Raw genomic sequence first — 18593 nt, forward strand, 5'->3', positions numbered from 1 at the left:
ATTAACTCAGTTGGATCCATATAACTGCAAAACCTTGAACCGATCCTGCCTCGAGAAAATCCCATTCTCAAATATCTATCAGGTGGCTTCTTCAGGACTGATATCACTCAGCTTCGTTTCAACTTGGGTTTTTTCTACTGAGGATTCATCTGCATATCCATGGCTTCCTAAGCCAAACGGATCCCAATCAACCTGGTGCAGGATACTGGCTGCACGTTCTGCCCCATCTTTGTTAAGGTTTTCTGATTGAATAGATTGCTCGAGCGCTAATTTGTCGACTTTCACTTTTAAATTCTGCAGTTGAATCCCAATCCTAGATGCAACAGCATCGTATAATTTTCCTCGTGATGCATCGGAGGCATCTTCTACATTGAGCAGATCATCAAAAAGTATAGGGTCTCCAATTAGAACTGTCACCTGAAAAGTTTTATGTATTAAAAGAATATCGCATAACACTAGTTGACAGGAAATGCAAAAGGATAATAGCATAAGTACAATACTGTCTTGCCAATCCTCGGGAAATTGGCTCCTATAGGCATAACATCTTGAATTCCAGTATGCACAAATGGCAGAACAATTGGAATACTGTCAGCATCTAGAACCAACCAGTATCATCATAATTATAATTTTAAAGATATTTGCAACTATCAAGGAAAAAACAACAATAGGATAAAAGTTCAATTTATTGAACAATTATCTCTTTAACACCAATGAACGATGTAAGATGCGTTATTTGTATAAATAGAAGTTATCCTCAAACGCTCACCTCCCAACACCTCTTTTAGAAGATCTAACTGTTTTCCCACCATCTCGAGAACGACTGCCTTTAGGAAAGATGTGAATCCATCCACCAGTATTCAGTTTTGAAATGGCCATGGCCATGCAATGCAACAGTTGAATCAAAATGATGAAATGGGCATGATGCCACACATTTAAGTAATGAAGGCATAAATATCTCGGGCCTAAAACATGTTACATAATCTATGCATCTTAAGAAGTTCAAGGAACGAAAAAGGAAACAAGTATCAAGGCACTAACAATATGCATGTGAACCAATATGCTCTAGCATACGTACACATTAAAAAAAAACAGAAGACTGTCTCTCCAAACAAACTACTACATTAGCAATCCTATTCATTTTAAAGAAGTTCAAAAGCAAAAATATTTCCATCCTCTTTGTTTTCCACTTTCTTCAGTTGAATGTCCCTCATCTAAAGATTCTAAACATGCACAACACAAATTCTAAAATGCAAGGATATTCATCTGTACTTGAATTTGTAGTTATCAACTTACTCAGTATTTAACACACACTGTTCTATACTTGATAAGAGTATGTCAAAATTTAAAAGACATACCATCTGATATATCCCATCACCACGAGACACCGGCAAGACTTTTACAGAACGAAAGAATGCAGAAGTCACGGGATTACTGAAACATCGATCTGATGCACACAGGATCCATCTCAAGTTCTGACTGTTAATAAGAACTCTGGGAGGAAACAGTGCAGCAATGACAAATGGATCATCCACAGAAGCAACATGATTGCTTACCTGCAAAAAAGCATTCCTTCATCAGCATATGCTACATAAAATAATAGGACCATACATAACACCGATGAAAAAGGCAAAAGCTAAAACAAATAATAGCAAAAACCATGGTTCATACTGTTATAAGGGGCTTGTTCTTGGGTCTATTAAGCAAAGCGTCATGTAAATTTTCAAGGCCATAAACCTGCCACATTAGAGAACATGTATTAATTCCTAGAAACTGTGAAATACCTGCAAATAACACAATAAATTTTTTTTCGATCTCATACTTGGACACGATTGAGACCATTCATAAAGCATGGCTGACGTTTCCAATCAAAGGAACAGCTACAGCTTGAAGCATTCGAAAAATAGCCGATTCCTCCTCCACGTTAAAATCCTTGGTCACTGCAAGACCAGCAACTTCAATTGATCAAGCTAAAAATTCAAAGTTTTTTGACACTGAGTATTCAAATGAATATAAAAGTTTTCAAATTATGAAATTAAAAAAAAAACAAATTCCTAATTGAGGGAGAGTAAAGGATAATTTTGCTTTCTAGCAGTTACTTCTTGGTTTTCTTTTTTCTTTATGGTGCTAAACGATCAAAAATTGGAAAAAAAAAGAAGTTATGCTTCCTAAAAAGAAAGTCATAAATAGATCTAAGGCATGGAATTTGGAGCGGGGAAAGCGACCTCGTTTGCGGTAGAAAGCGGAGGAAGAAGGAGAGAATCGCGGCGGAAGTCACGGAAGCGACGGAGCCAGCGTTGAACCGTGAAGGAGAAGTAACGGTCAGCGAAGACAGAATGGCGATGCGATCAACGGCCTCCCTGAAACGCTGCCTGAGCTGGAGTTGTAAGAAGCGAACCTTGTTCTTCCATAGATCGCCTCTGTCTAACCGCTGTACGTCCATTGCTTCAGCTGCTTCTGGGCAGGGTTTTCAGAGAGTTTGAGAAAAAAAGATTTTTATTTATTTTGATTTGTTTTTAGCTTCTGAACTTTCCTTCGATCTGGTGAAAGCAGAGAAAAGCGCGCGTGTAGGAGCGAAATCAAGGTGAAAAAGAATAGCAGGAGGCGGCGAGGATCGTAAGTTAAGGGCAAAATCCGGTTTATCCAATAAACCGACCAAAGTCGTCCTCGGTTTGTCGGACTCGATTTTTCTTGTTAAAATAACCGTTCAACAAAAATATCTTACTGTATACAAAATCCTATTTTAATGGTCATTTGCCCAAATTTAGTGACATCTCAAGTTTATATGTGATTTTGTCGGTGAAACTTCTTGATTGATCGGAAGGGTCTTACCATAAATCATTTTAATAATGCAATTTTCAGTCGACGCCATTTTGACCCGATAAATGGTAGATTATGTGACCCAAATCTAATAACACAATTTCTTTCTTAGGTGAAGAAGGAATATTTTCAAAACTCGGTTCATATATAGGTTTTATCTAAAAATAAAAGGTTTATGGTGTGAATATCTACAAATCATAGTGATGAAGAGCTAATTCCTTAGGCAAGGTAAAATTAAATACTCATATGGTCATACTATAAGCCCTCTGATTATATAATTATTTTCTTTATAATAAGACATAATTTAAGTTATAACGACTCTAGAATAAAAATGTATTCATTATGTTTTTGTGTATACAGAATCTGGATTAGGGTGTGAATTTCTCTATTAGAATTTAGTGTGCGATGCCGATCGATATAAGATTAATCAAGGCAAAGCCTTGAAACCTGGAAAGCAAGAAAAAGATACACTTACTATAAAATGGCATAACTAAATAAACAAATATCTCTCCCTAATTACATTTATATATAAGGATGAACGCATGATTTTATGTTAGAGGCGATTTTAAACTTATGGACTAACTTGAATTTGTAAATTTTATAAAAAAATCTAAAATATATAATCATTTTAAATTTACAGAGAAATGTAATTCCTTACTCCATCCATCCATGTGCACATAAATATTCATACTTGTCGTCCAGTATATTCTTTGATGTTAACTTTCTTTGATCAATGTCCAAAGTGAATGAATCTTTTTGCATTCTTCAAGGACGGAGCCAAGTTAGGTTGTTTAGGCAAGTTCAAAATATTACTCAAAATTTCTTGGATAACTAAGGGTGTGTTTGGGTCGTAAGATTATTATTGAGAATAAAATATTACCAGGGAATAGAATTACTGGGAATGTTATATTTTGTGTTTGATTGGTTTAGCAGGAATGTAAGATTACCGTGTTTGATTAAAGGAATAAAAGATTATTGTAATGTATATTTAACCAAATTGTCCTTATTATATATTTATTTTTTTAACAAGTTAAATTTTATTATAATATTACTATAATTAATTTATATATTTTCTTTAAAAAAATTAAATTAATAAAATTTATATATTTTTTTTTATAAAATTGAAAAGATAAATATGTTTAATGAAAGTGTAAAATTTTATTTTAACCTCTGAACTTCATTTAAAATTTTAATTATAGATTTTTTTTTGTAAATCTAAAATAATTTAAGGATAAATTTTAAATTTAACCTTCGTAAAATTTTTATTATTCAACGACAGAAGAATGATATTTTTGAGAAAAAAATTTAAGGGTATTTTAGTCCAAAACGCCGGTATTCCAATAATACATAAGGGAAGGTGGTAGTCACATTCCCGATAATATACCTTAAAAAATCCACTGTTGGTAATAAAATATTACCAAGAATGGAATTAATGACCAACCAACCGGGTGAATGAGGATTTCATTCCCCTAGTAATACCACATTCCTTGAACCAAACGGGCCTAAATGTGCATATAATTTTCAGTATTCGAACTCGATTATCGAAAGGTAATAACTATCGCTTCTATATGCATATTATATGTAAGTGTAAACGAGAGTTATGTTAGCTGTGAGGATTTTTTTATCACTTTCTTAAACTGTTCATATTTTTCATCTTTTTTTGTCGCAAAATGGTGAAATAAAAAGAATAGTTATATGATGAATGAATGAATGGTAAGAGGAGATTTTAAATGATTTATAGAATGTACCTATGGAGATATATAAAATTACCAAAGCATATTTTGGAATATATTAGATTGCTTTGTTAAATATTTGATAATGTTAAATTACTTAAAAATACATTTGGTTAAATCATCATCAAGAATTTTAGAAATCCTCTTTGACAAAATGTTGGAACTTGATGACGATGAGATTGCATAACCAAGGAATTTGATTCCAAGCTTATTTGATTTTACAAGCGTTAGTGATGTTAGTGATTGAAGACATGGTTCGAGCATTTAAAAAAAATCATAGATTTATTTCAACTCAAACCCAAATATCCTCATTTACAGATCGGTACCTTGGAGGTTTACTATTGTCGCCCTGTGGCGGCTGTCGACATCCATAGCCTGAAACTGGTGCAGGGACCTGATGGTAACCATACGCCGGCTGATAAGGATACATGCTCATCTCGTGCGGCGTCTGATAATGATACATGCTCATCCCTTGCGATGGCGGATAAGGATACATGCACATCCCGTGCGGCGGATGATAAGGATACGAATCACCGTGTTGCGGCGACGCAAGCGCCAAAACAGGGCTTCCCCCTTGTATTTCTTGTACAGCCCCCGGAAGCTGAGGGTACGGAACGGTGCCGTTGAGATTCCCCACGAACCTGTACGAGAAATTCAGGATGCCTCTCGATTTTCCCTCGGGCGACACCACGCTGTAGCTGACGTTCTGGTTAATCATGTGGTTGCCGTTGGTTTGGCGGAGCAGTTCCCTGACGGGGACCTGGACGGCGCCGATGTCCCTGTCACCGATCACGCGGCTCGATTTGAGGGAAAACACGAGGAATACGAGGTTCTGGTGGACGTGAGCTTCGTCGACGATGAACTTCATGCGGCAATTCCACTCTGGGTTGGAGCCATTTTCTTTGTCAACGGGAGTTCTCTGGTTCGTCTGAGGATTGCCGTTGATTGAAACGACGGCGAAGGCCTTCATTTTTGTAACGAGATTGACGTATTTGAGGTCTTTGGCATACATTACATTCATCCTCAGCCATTAGAAACACCCAAAAGGTCTAGAATCTAATGGAGCCGAGATGGTGTTGGGATTTGGGTTGAGATTCGAAACAGGGTTTGAATATATAGATTTACAGACGAAGAGAGTGAAATCGGAAAAGCAACAGTAAGCACCGACATCGGAGATATTTTTAGCGGGCAAGAGTTTCTGGTGTAAATTGCAGTATTAATTTTCGCGCATCTATTGGATAATAATGTTCAAAATAGTCCATTTGGCTTTCTTTTCCCACTTTCTTGGGGTTAATTATAGTTTTTTATATTTTTCTGCCACGTATTTTAATTTAATTTAATAAAGATAATTTGAAAATTAGAGATAATGAGATTTTAATATGATTCTACTTTTACAAGGTTGAAGAATAAAAACATCGGAATCTCAAATTTGAATTTCACATTAAATAAATTATAAATAAGATCTCTTTAAGTTTATTCTAATTTCCTTCATGAAATCATATTTTATAACTATTAATTCTAATTATAGTCACTAAACTTTATCATACATATAATATGAATGAAATGAAAAAAATAAAAAAATATATATATATAAATTTATTTCTCGTGAAGTGATAATATATAGGGGTGTATTCGGTTCGGTCGGTTTTTACTAAAAAACGAACCGAACCGAAATAAACGATTTTTCAATAAATAAGATCTCTTTAAGTTTATTCTAATTTCCTTCATGAAATCATATTTTTAAACTAATTCTAATTATAGTCACTAAACTTTATCATACATAATATGAATGAAATGAAAAAAATAAAAAAATATATATATATAAATTTATTTCTCGTGAAGTGATAATATATAGGGGTGTATTCGGTTCGGTTCGGTTTTTTACTAAAAACGAACCGAACCGAAATAAACGATTTTTCAATATTTAAACCGAAACCGAATAGTTAAAAAACCGAAAAAATCGAAACCGGTTTTTTCGGTTCGGTTCGGATTTTTTTACGGTTCGAGTTTTTCGGTTCGGTTCGGTTCGGTTTTTCAATGAAAAAATCACTTGAAACTATAATTTTTTTTACAAAAATTACCTATTCGGTTCAATATGGAACAAATGGGTTCCATATGAAAAACCCGAACCGAACCGAATCAAAAAAAATGAAACCTTTAAACCGAACCGAAAACCGAACCGTTTAAAGCAACCGAACCGAACCGAACCGTTTTACTCGGTTCGTGTCAGTTTTTCGGTTTTCTCGGTTTCGTTGCTCACCCCTAATAATATATGTATATATAGGGATGGGCATGGGTCAGGTTGGATACCTGAACCAATACCTGACCTGAACCCAATATATAAATTAAAAATCTGACCCGACCCGACCCGACCCGAAATAATAATAAAAATATTATTTTTATTCAATAAAAATAATGACTTAATTGAAAAAATAATATATAGAGAAGTATTATTGTAATTATTCCTAAATATATAAGATATTTTTCAACTTAAACTCGATCCCGACCCGAATTCAATTTAAAAAAAAACTCAACCCAATCAGGTCAAAACCCGGGTTTGAGTCTCATGCCCATCCCTATATATATATATATATATAAACCCATCAATTATTATAGAAGAGCGAATCACTTGAAATGAGTGCCAAGCACTTTCTCTCTAAGGTCAAGCTGAAGGCCGAGAGCACGGGGGACAAAAATACCATGAAAAAGCTACATGCACAAGCTGTTAAAGGATCCTTCAATAAAAGATACAAAAATGAACACAAGTACCAGGAACTCTTCCCCTACTTGCAATATTGGTCCATGCTTCGTATAGGGTTACCCTCCCCGATTCTTATCGGTTTACAAGTGCATCTCGATTTAATAAGCGTATGCATCACTGCTCAACCCCTCCTTTATCGTAGATGTTCAAGGCATCCGACCGAGATGGACTGGCAAAATATCTGTAAATGAATACATCAGTTTGCTGCTGATAAACATCATGATCATGTTGACCGATCCTGTAAAATATCAGTGAGCCACTTGAGGAGGTTGGTTCATTATATCTTTAGAAGAAATAAATGCACCACCTGGATCTTTTCCTTCTTGGCATCTGCAGTTTTAACCGCAACGTTTGCATGCTTTGACTCTACTGCGTGCCCTTCGGGAAGGACTTGAAAATTGGATCGCCGGTGCTTGAACGTCTCTCACTTTCTGTGTCTTCTTCACGTTGAAGAACCCACTTTCAAGAGCTTCCAACACTCTAGTGGTCAGTGGTCTACTTCTTTTGCTTTGCCTCCGGGGATTCACAATAGCTGCTGCTCTTCCGCACGGACTTTTAGTAGAGGTTTTCAGCAATGCATAATTATTCACAATGATGAATTGGCTGCCATCAGCTTCGGCACATCCAGGTTCACCATTTCGAGAGTCCAGTGGAAACTGGGGTGGAAGCTTCTCGGTACTCCCTCGAGAAGTCTCTTCGCATTCCGGATTGCCTTCGGAAGAAGAGCTAAGAATCGATACTCTCTTGGAAATGACTCACATGGAGAACATCATTGCTGCCTTCATCTTGAGAATTTGAGGCAAGGCATACCCCCATTTGTTCATCAATGCCAGCAGAAAACTTCTCGGTCACATGACTTTCTTCTGTCATAGCATAAGCATTTAATCTTGGTCTATTCATCGGAGAAACTAAATTAATTCGGTTGCTAGAGTTATTCTCAGCAATATCACTCCCCTCCAACTTAGCACAAGCAGTTAATTTTTTTCGTTTCGTTGGAGAAGCTATGTTAATAGACACAGTAGCTAAATTCTCGGTCAGGCAACTTTCCTCTTTGTAAATTCAAGCAGTTAATTTCTTTCGTTTTTCCGGGGTAACCAAGCTAACAGAAGGACTTGATTTAGCTCTTCGACTGAAATGGTTCTTTATTATCCTCTTTGACCTGGCATCTTCTGATGTATCGGTCTTCTTGTCTTGGTGAATCAACAAATTCTGGTCTGCGGTACACGAGTTCTTCATATCTTGATTTGAAATGTCATTTTCATATTTACCTTCACCTTTCATGAAACTATCAGCAGCAACTGGCTCACTAATAGGTTTTGTATCAGTGGCAACTGGACCATGATTAGATAGTCTATCTGCGGTTTTTCGCTCATGCTCATCAGAAGAGCCATCACTTAAATTATCATCATTTCCTCCTGAAAAACTATTAGTTTCGGAAGAAATTTCAACCTTAAACGGTAAATATCTGAGTTCTCTGACCCGGGATGGTTTTGCTCCATGGAGCAAACTGGTATCAACGGTGGTAAATTTTATGTGCTGTGCAGTAGAGCTAGCCACTATACCCTCACGATGGCGAGCATTTGTAACACATTTATCACCTTTTGACAGCATATGATTAACATTTACCGGCGGTGAATCTTGAGCATCCTTGTGAATTGATTTCGAAGTAAACATCAAATCAATTGGTGAAAATCTTAGTTCTCTCATCTTGGATGCTTTTCCTCCATGGATCAAACTGGAATCAACAACCGTGAACTTCATAAGGTTAGAACTGTAAATAGAGACTCAGGGCTTGAGACAGTTAGGCATATTACAGGCAGGATCATCTTTGATCCGATGACTCCCCGAGAATGCACCCATTTCCTTCATTGCAGCTCCTGGTAAAATTTCCTTCAGAGTCAAGCTCAATAAGTGTTGGTTCAGATGCAACTTTGCTCAAAACATCGCTAACAGAATCGAAGTAACGATTTCCTTTAACAAGTTTCCTTCTCAAAAACTTCTTCACTCCCGGCATAAGAAAAAGTAGATAATGTTTGGAACTGACAGAACAGCGATTCTTAGGCTGCTCAGAATGCCACCCTCGTGCAAGCAAACGTGGCCAAACAGCTTCCCAGAAAATATTGTTGCAACGAGCTTTGCTCAACCGAAAGCCTCCAGTTAAAAGTCTGATGATGTCACTAGATGTAAGAGATGAGGAAGCCTTCCCAGATGGTATTTCGGGGGAAACTTGAGTCAGCCTCGGAGGCTCCATGGCCAGGCCTGTAAGGTCTGCTTTCCCCTTACCAATACCTACTGCTTCTACAAGTGCAGATAAGCCAACACTAGTCTTCAGATGGTAGACATAAATTTTGAGTGAAGTTTTCCCCTCTAAAAATGACTTAGATACCTGCCAATAGACGAGTAGTCTGAGAATCTTATACTCCTAGTAAAATATATTGAGAAGCTAGCATAAAAAAAATCGAAGTCCGACATCAATAAACAGCAAAACACATTAGACACCACAATAGTAAACAGAAAAACACATAGAGATTCTTTCTAAATAAAATCTGAGTGATAAATCAGGTTACCTCCAGCAAATTATTTTGTAATTCATCCGGGACATGAGCAAGCAAACGAGATAGCAATTCCTGTTGCCTCCAGCCAGTAAATATTTTCCATCCATATATATTTTTTCGACGACTTTTCTTTTGTCTGTCTGACCACTTACGATATCCATCAGACCTATAAAATGCCCCATGATAAAATGACAATATGTCACCCATGTCCTTGTTCTCAATTAATCGTTTTATGTGCTCAAAATTCTTCCCGAATATATACAAACCAAGAAGAAAACCATCCACTTCTGCTGCATCCAGCTCCAGGAATCACCTGCTAGGCCAGGAACTAGATGAGAGTTTTTAACTTCAAAAGGTCGAAATAGATTGGTTTTACTTGTCATTCCATACTCAAGATTTTCCGAATTTGATTCTTCTCCATTGACATTCCTTGCATCGGACACTTCAAGACTTAGTTCAGAATTATCTTCCTCTTGAAACTCTGTCCGTTTTTGCACTTACGAGATTTGACACACTCATCCACCTTAGTTCCATCATTGACCTTACATGAACCTCCTTTAGCTTCATCCCCGTAATCGATATCTTCATCACGTGTCCACATGACAGGCAGGGGTAAGCCTAAGAGAAAGGAATGAGCGAGATAAGGAATGCCATCTGGGTCAACAGGGTCCATCAAAAGCGAAAGATGCTCAGTTCCTGTTACCATGGGAGGAATTTCCATCTGGTATTTGTTGCCAACTCTCGGACTTAATTGTGGATCACCAAATATTTCACTTATATCAGGAGAATTCGGGGGAAGCAACAGCTTGGGAGACGTTTCTTCAACGAGGTTGCAATTAGGATCCAATATCACTGTTTCCATCTGCAAAAAGAATATGACTAAGAAATTTAAACCATGAGGGTGAAAATGGAAACATAGATCAGTACTCAGGTTTCAATGAAAGAATGTCTGTCTAAGAAAGTGAAATCAACCAAAGCATTAACAGATCGCCACCGAAGAAAACCGATTTGTATAGTGGATGAATCATTTGCCCTCCACCACTGAAGAAAACCGAGATCGTTAGGGATTCAAGCAACTTAAAGATTCAAACTTTAACCAGACGAAAGAGAAACAGCAAATCGAAACCCCATTAATGCAGATATGGGAAACAGAAACAGAAACCTAAAGAACCCCTCAATAGAGAAACACATAAAACTGTTGATAAACATCAATGCACTGCAGTTTACAACAGGATCGCCAACTCGAGATCCCTTTTTCCACACATAATTCGCCATTTAAAGCTAATTTAAGCAACATTAACAAGTCATGCAAAGGAAAGCATTTGACATGGGGAAATAAGAAACAAAAAAATCAAAGTATAAAAAAACGATAACATCCAAAGTAAATACAAGTAACCCAACAATCATAAGCAAGATTCTGATATGATCCTAAAGGAACAAATAACAAGACCAAAGCGAAAAAGAAACGAAATTTAAACAATATACTTAACCTTTCCCAGAAAAGAACAAAAGGCTTTGAAACGTTAAAAGTAAATGTGAAAGAAGAAACCTGGGCAAATGGGTAGTTATGTTTACACCGATCCATAGCTATTTTGAATCAAAATATGTACATACATCGGAAAATAACATAAACAGGAAAACTAAACAAAAGAAACAAGCTGTTGGTCTATGAGTTTTGAAACTAACATCTCTAATAAAAAAAAGTAAAAATATATAAAGGAGATTGAAGAGTTTAACACAATATCTGGGTTGAAGATATATTAAGGCTTTGTTTTGTTTCACATTGAGTGTGGAAAGAGAAAAAATTCAAGTGTATTTGTATGTATAGTGTGTTGGTGGTGGCTTATAAAGATAGCGAGCTGGGTCGAGGAGCCGGAGAGTATTATGTTTGGCTTGAAAAATTAGAAAAGTTGAAAGGTGATAAAATTGAAAGTTGGCAAATATGACATTTTTGGGTATTTTTGATATGCGGCGTCTAAAATACGGTTAAAAAATAATGTGATTGATTAAAGAAGTGATCGATTAAAATTTAGACAGATTATGTTATATCATTTAACCGAAAATATTATTAAGTATAATAATATATTAGGTAGCGCTTATATAATGTAATAGGTAGCACTTATATAATAAAATAGGCATTTAACCGGAAATATTATCAAGTACAATAATATATTAGGTAGCGCTTATATAATGTAATAGGTAGCGCTTATATTGACCTATTTTCTCATAAAACCGGTAAATTTCAACCGGTTACATTGTAAATTAACCTATTACATTATAATTATCGGTTTCGATATTTTTGGGATCGATACAATTTTAAATGTATCGACACTTTACGCGTGCACCTGTTTGTGCTTTCATTTTGGAAAAAAATATCGACACATATTTAAAGAGTGTCGATACATAATGCATACATATTTGCTAATTAACCGATATATTTTTACCGGTTACATTGTAACCTGTTAATATTTATCGGTTTCATTGAATTGGGATCGATACTTTTTATAAATGTATCGACAGTTTATGCGTACACCTCGTCTGAACAAGTGTATCGAAACAGATTTAAAAAGTGTCGATACTTTATGTTGACTTATTTTCTCATATTTTTAGCTGTTCTATTGTTATCGATCGATACATTTTCATAAAGTGTCGACACTTTTTAGGTGCTATAACTTCTTCTCTTTTAAATTCAGAAAGTGTCGATACTTATATTAAATTATCGACACTTTCAACATATCCGGTAGCGTTTTACCGGTTTTGTCATTTTGAGATCGATTTTGTCATATTTTACATGTTATATTGTTATGGATCGATACATTTTTTTAAAGTATCAACACTTTATAGGCTCTATAACTTCTTCTCTTTTAAATTCCAAAAGTGTCGATACTTATATAAAAGTATCGACACTTTCAACATATCCGGTAGTTATTTACCTGTTTTGTCATTTTGAGACCGGTTTTGTCATATTTTTAGCTGTTATATTGTTATGGATCGATACATTTTCATAAAGTGTCGACGCTTTTTAGGCGCATAACTTCTTCTCTTTTAAATTCTAAAAGTGTCAATACTTATATTAAATTATCGACACTTTCAACATATCTAGTATATTTTTACCGGTTTTATCATTTTTAGACCTCTTTTGTCATATTTTTACCTGTTATATTGTTATAGATTGATACATTTTTTTAAAGTATCGATACTTTATAAGCGTTATAACTTCTTCTCTTTTAAATTCTAAAAGTGTCGATACTTATATTAAAGTATCGACACTTTCAACATATCCGGTAGTTATTTACCTGTTTTGTCATTTTGAGACCGGTTTTGTCATATTTTTAGATGTTATATTGTTATGGATTGATACATTTTCATAAAGTGTCGATACTTTTTAGGCGCTACAACTTCTTCTCTTTTAAATTTAGAAAGTGTCGATACTTATATTAAATTATCGACACTTTCAACATATCCGGTAGCGTTTTACCGGTTTTGTCATATTTTTACATGTTATATTGTTATGGATCGATACATTTTTTTAAAGTATCGACACTTTATAGGCGCTATAACTTCTTCTCTTTTAAATTCCAAAAGTGTAGATAATTATATTAAAGTATCGACACTTTCAACATATCCGGTAGTTATTTACCTGTTTTGTCATTTTGAGACCGGTTTTGTCATATTTTTAGCTGTTATAATATTATGGATCGATACATTTTCATAAAATTTCGACACTTTTTAGGCGCTATAACTTCTTCTCTTTTAAATTCAGAAAGTGTCGATACTTATATTAAATTATCGACACTTTCAACATATCCGGTAGCGTTTTACCGGTTTTGTCATTTTGAGACCGTTTTGTCATATTTTTACCTGTTATATTGTTATAGATCGATACATTTTTCATTTGTATCGACACAAACCGACAAGCTAAGTTTGTCAGTTGCAAAATTTTTTAATATTTCTTCATGATTTAGACCTACTACATTATTATTACTCAACATTTCTGGTAGCGCTAAACCGAATTTGTTAAATATATTATAATGTATCCGGTAACGCCGTATATTAACCTGCATTTCATGAGACAATCCCGATATTCTTTGGTTGGTGGCTAATTTGTACACATTAAAAAATTCTTTGGTAGGTGGCCAACTTATTTTTCATCTTTGGTCCCTAAAATATTAGATTATTTTATAAGTTTAGTCATTAAAACTCAACTATAAATAGGCCTGAGTATTTAATTAGAAATCATCCCAAAACAAGTTTTCTTTTCCTCTTGTTTTCTTCATTCTCTCACTTTGGGAATTCTAAAGAATTTCATTTGTTGTAATATTTGTTGATAGTGAAGTTATCATCCGGTGTGGTGCCCGAGGAGTAGACGATATTCTCGTCGAACCTCATAAATTTGGTGTGTTCTCTCATTTATTATTTTTTATTCAGTTTTTTCCATTGTGTTTCAATATTTAATAGTTTGACAGGTTTATCCGTTGTGTAACCTTTGGTGGTTTTGATCTTGATATTTTAGGTCAATTTTGAAACTACGTTCGTGTGGGAAATAACCTGATTTTCCCAATAATTGGCATTAGAGCTTGGGTTGAGGTTATCCTAGTGGTTCCGTTGCTGAAAAGATATATTTCGTGATATTGAATATTGTTCGTTAGAATTAAAATGCCAAAATACGGATCAGTTGAGACATCAAGCTCTTCATCTGGACTGGTGAGGAGGGTGATGTCAAATGCAAATTTCTCAGTGGAGTTGTTCGATGGATCCGATCATTTTGGCATGTGGCAAGGCGAGGTGTTAGACGCTTTATTCCAACAAGGCCTAGACATCGTCATTGAGGGAAAAAATCCCGAATATATGGAGGAGAAAGAATGGGGAACAATCAATCGTTTGGCGTGCAACACGATTCAATCTTGTCTTTCCAGGGAGCAGAAGTATGGCTACAAGAACGAGACTTTTGCAAGTAAGATGTGGAGAGCATAAAAGGAAAAATTCCTAAAGAAAAGCTCTCAGAATCGTCTCCACATGAAGAAAATATTGTTCAGATTTGATTATCAACCAGGCACCAGTATGAATGAACATATCACTGCATTCAATGAGCTAGTGGTAAGCTTATTGGGCATGGATGAAACCTTCAAAGATGAAGATTTGGCCTTGATGTTGTTGTCATCTCTTCCAGATGAATTTGAGCACCTTGAGACAACATTACTTCATGGTAAGGATAATGTTACCCTTAAATATGTAACTGCTGCTTTGTATAGTTATGAGCTCAGGAAGAAAACCAAGAAGGAGAGCAAGTACGAAGCAGCGGAGGCCATGGTGGCAAGAGGTCTCCCGAAAAGTCAAAAACCAAAGTGGAGAGGGAGATCAAAGTCGAAGTCCAGACTGGGAAAAGATGAATGTGTCTTTTGTCATGGGAAAGGCCATTGGAAGAAAGATTGTCCGAAGCTAAAGAAGAAAGGAAAAACTGCTCCAGATGCATGTGTTGCAGATCAAGATGCAAATGACTCTAACATATCATTGATTGCTTCATCAACAATATTTCATTCAGATGAATGGATATTAGATTCGGTTTGCACCTATCATATGACCCCTAATTGGGAGTGGTTCTCCGATTTAATAGAACTAAATGCATGAGTTATTTATATGGGCAATGACAATGCCTGTAAAACTATTGGGATAGGTTCAATTCGATTGAATAATCAAAATGGATCAACCAGAGTTCTGACTGATAACTGATACGTGCCCAGTTTGAAGAAAAATCTCATTTCATTGGGAGCCTTAGAATCCAAAGGTTCAGTAGTCACTATGAGAGGTGGAGCTTTAAAAGTCACATCTGGCGCACTTGTGATGATGAAGGGTATTAGGAAAAATAATTTGTATTACTACCAAGGTAGTATAATTATTGAAGCAGTTGCAGCAGGTTCCGGAATTGATGATTTGGACCCAACTCAGTTGTGGCATATGCGGTTGGGACATGCTGGAGAGAAATCCTTACAAATTCTGGCAAAGAAAGGATTGTTGAAAGGTGCAAAGGCTTGCAAATTGAAATTTTGTGAGCATTGTGTTCTGGGAAAGAGAAGTGAATGTAACCCCCTCAGACCGATACGGGTAACCCGATCTGAAGTGTCACATTAGGGCCACCGGAGCTACCCACTATGAAAACCTTGGAAAATTTAAAACTTTGATTAAAACATGTAACTATTAAAATGATTTATCAGTATGCAGAGATAAAACAAATTTTCAGACTTGTATATAAAATAAAATACAATTACATGCCTCCTAATCACATGTACTATACTCTGCAGGCAACGCCGAAAAACTCCCTTACTGAAGTCGATAACTGCACTAGTACAATTCTTTTAACCTACAATGTTAAGTAATAGAGTGAGCTTCGGAAAGCTCAGTAATACAGAACTACCAGATGATGTTGAAAAACATCCAGATACAGATAAACATATATTTCCTTATTGGTTCTGACATCTATAGATTTTTATGCTGAGCGAAGATCCTACTAATATTTCAGGTGGTAACGGAAAATGAGTTTTAAGTTCAGATAAATATTTCGGATGTCTAGGTTTAGGAGATTTGAATAGGTTATCTATTGTGTTCCCGCAAAACCAGTAAAAAGATACAGATCTTTTAAAAAATATATATATATATATGTTTCCCAGATCCGTCAAGTCCAAAATGTGTAGGTTCCCCAGAACCATACACCCACCATCAAGTCCAGTAAGGCCCTGAGCACACAGCCGAGGAGTCGATAAGTAAGGCCCTGAGCACACATCCGAGGAGCCTCCAGGTAAACTTCCTCTAACAATACCCCCTAATTAAAACATGTTCCATCCGTAAACGGATATATCAAAAAATCAAAACATAATTCATGTCAAGTATCATATCAAAATCTAGGTCAAGTATCATATCAGAATCCAAGTCAAGTATCATATCATAATCCATGTCAGATATCAGATCAGAATCCATGTCAAGTATCAGATCAGAATTCAAATCGAAAATTAGATGAAATATTCATGTGAGTAGGGAACACACCAGAATTTACAGATATTATTCAAAGATATTGGATAATCTTAACAGGTAGAGGAACACGGATCTTCAGTATATCGATAGAATATTAGAGTTCAGAATCACTATTGGAATAATTCAATAACTGACGAAATCATCAGTTATTCAGAATATGACTTGAGCTGGTAAGGAAGAAATGAATATTCAAGACATTTACAATCTATGTTGATTAATCGAATTATCTAACAACTCCAGATGAATAGCCCCCAGAACTAATACTTGCCAACTTGTCAATTCATTAATCTTTCAGGGTATTTACTCTTTAATACCAAATATTTTTATCCCTAGATCATCTTCTGAGTCACACTGAACATATCTTAAGGAGACGAACAAATATTATAATGGTTTTTATTTCATTTCCATATTTCAACTATACCAAGAAATGCTGACGTACTTGATTTGTGGTTCATAATCCATAGGGATGATACATCAAATAAGTTCATTCGAGTTTCTAAACTTATTCCAATCTCTTACTTAAACCTTAGTCCTTGAGGTTACTTAGTTCATTTAGCAGTCAAGTCCTTTACAGTTACTTCGGGGTTTTTCATAGTAATTCAGATGTTTCTGAATTTCAGATACATATTGTACTTCCGTTCAATTCAATTTGGTAGTCGTAGTTGATTTTTCTAATGAGTATCCACTTCTTAAAATTGAATGTGATCTAGAGTTTAGCTGAGCTAAATACTTCCAAAATTCTCATCAAGCCACACTTGAAAAGACAAACATGAATTCAAGTGACATCTATGTCGTTCAGGTATTGATATAACACTAGCAATGGTTGCTCGGCTTAATATGTGATCCATAACTTTTAAGAGCAATACCTCTTCCATGTTTTTTTGGATTCCTTAATTAATCCAACACCTGTACTTAGTTTAGGTCATAAGGGTATTTTGGTAATTCTAGTGCTCAGTTTTATTTCATTCTTTTTAGAGCTCGAGGATATCCAATCATTCCTAAGCTTGGTGATATTCTTGAGTCATTTTCATTACAGGGGTATCTTGGTCATTTTACATATCTATGGTATTTCAATATTTTCCTTCCATCTGGTCTTATTATTTAATTTAATCTTATCATTTACTTCAGTCATTTCAAACAATTCTGACAAAAGAGCACCATTGATAAATCATTCTTCAGGTATATACTTATAACTCGAATATTTTCGGGTTAATTGCCTTCTTAGATTTTACAAACGGAATATCAAGAATTTTTCTACACTAAGTCATATTCTTAATAATTAAATCCGTACTTAATCGAGTTAAGTATGAATCCTCAAAGTACTTTCTCATTCAGGGTCAACTCGTACTATTTTACCTCTCAAGGGCATTTTCATAATTTCTTAACCAGATAACTTCGATATTAACTCTTAACGAAAATAATTATAATATAGAGACTCTATGGTTAATTGTTTTCCCGAACATTCTCTGATCTTGAAATGATTCCTTAACAGACTTCTAGATTCTTGCCCAAACCCTCTTGGGGTTAAAAATCGGTTATCCAAATTTTCTACCCAAAACTAGTATTTCCTATGCACATCAGTAGTTTCAACATATCAATATGTCTTTTAAAACCTCTTATCACACTTCCATAGTCAAATCTTGTCTTTTTACAATATAAGGGTATTTTCATAATTTTACCCTACCGGAGTATTCTCATAAT

At 35.3% G+C, this 18593-nt stretch overlaps 2 protein-coding genes and 1 pseudogene across 2 annotated transcripts; all 3 read right to left on the bottom strand.

The window, feature by feature from the left end:
• Positions 1-339: 339 nt before the first annotated feature.
• On the bottom strand, positions 340-2656 carry LOC120123458 (annotated as a pseudogene).
• A 2186-nt stretch (positions 2657-4842) lies between these two features.
• On the bottom strand, positions 4843-5520 carry LOC120123528 (protein SRC2 homolog). The gene has a single exon (XM_039142393.1). It carries the CDS (start codon positions 5518-5520, stop codon positions 4843-4845), a length of 678 nt encoding a protein of 225 aa, XP_038998324.1.
• Positions 5521-8398: 2878 nt separating this feature from the next.
• LOC120123480 lies at positions 8399-10138 on the bottom strand. Its single transcript, XM_039142363.1, has 2 exons — positions 9879-10138; positions 8399-9697 (listed from the first exon to the last, which is right to left on the bottom strand). Exons 1-2 carry the CDS (start codon positions 10071-10073, stop codon positions 9134-9136), a joined length of 759 nt encoding a protein of 252 aa, XP_038998294.1. The 5' UTR covers positions 10074-10138; the 3' UTR covers positions 8399-9133.
• Between the last annotated feature and the right edge of the window lie 8455 nt (positions 10139-18593).

The sequence above is a fragment of the Hibiscus syriacus genome, unplaced genomic scaffold (assembly GCF_006381635.1).
Source record: "Hibiscus syriacus cultivar Baekdansim isolate YM2019G1 unplaced genomic scaffold, ASM638163v2 tig00110393_pilon, whole genome shotgun sequence".
Taxonomy (NCBI): domain Eukaryota; kingdom Viridiplantae; phylum Streptophyta; class Magnoliopsida; order Malvales; family Malvaceae; genus Hibiscus; species Hibiscus syriacus.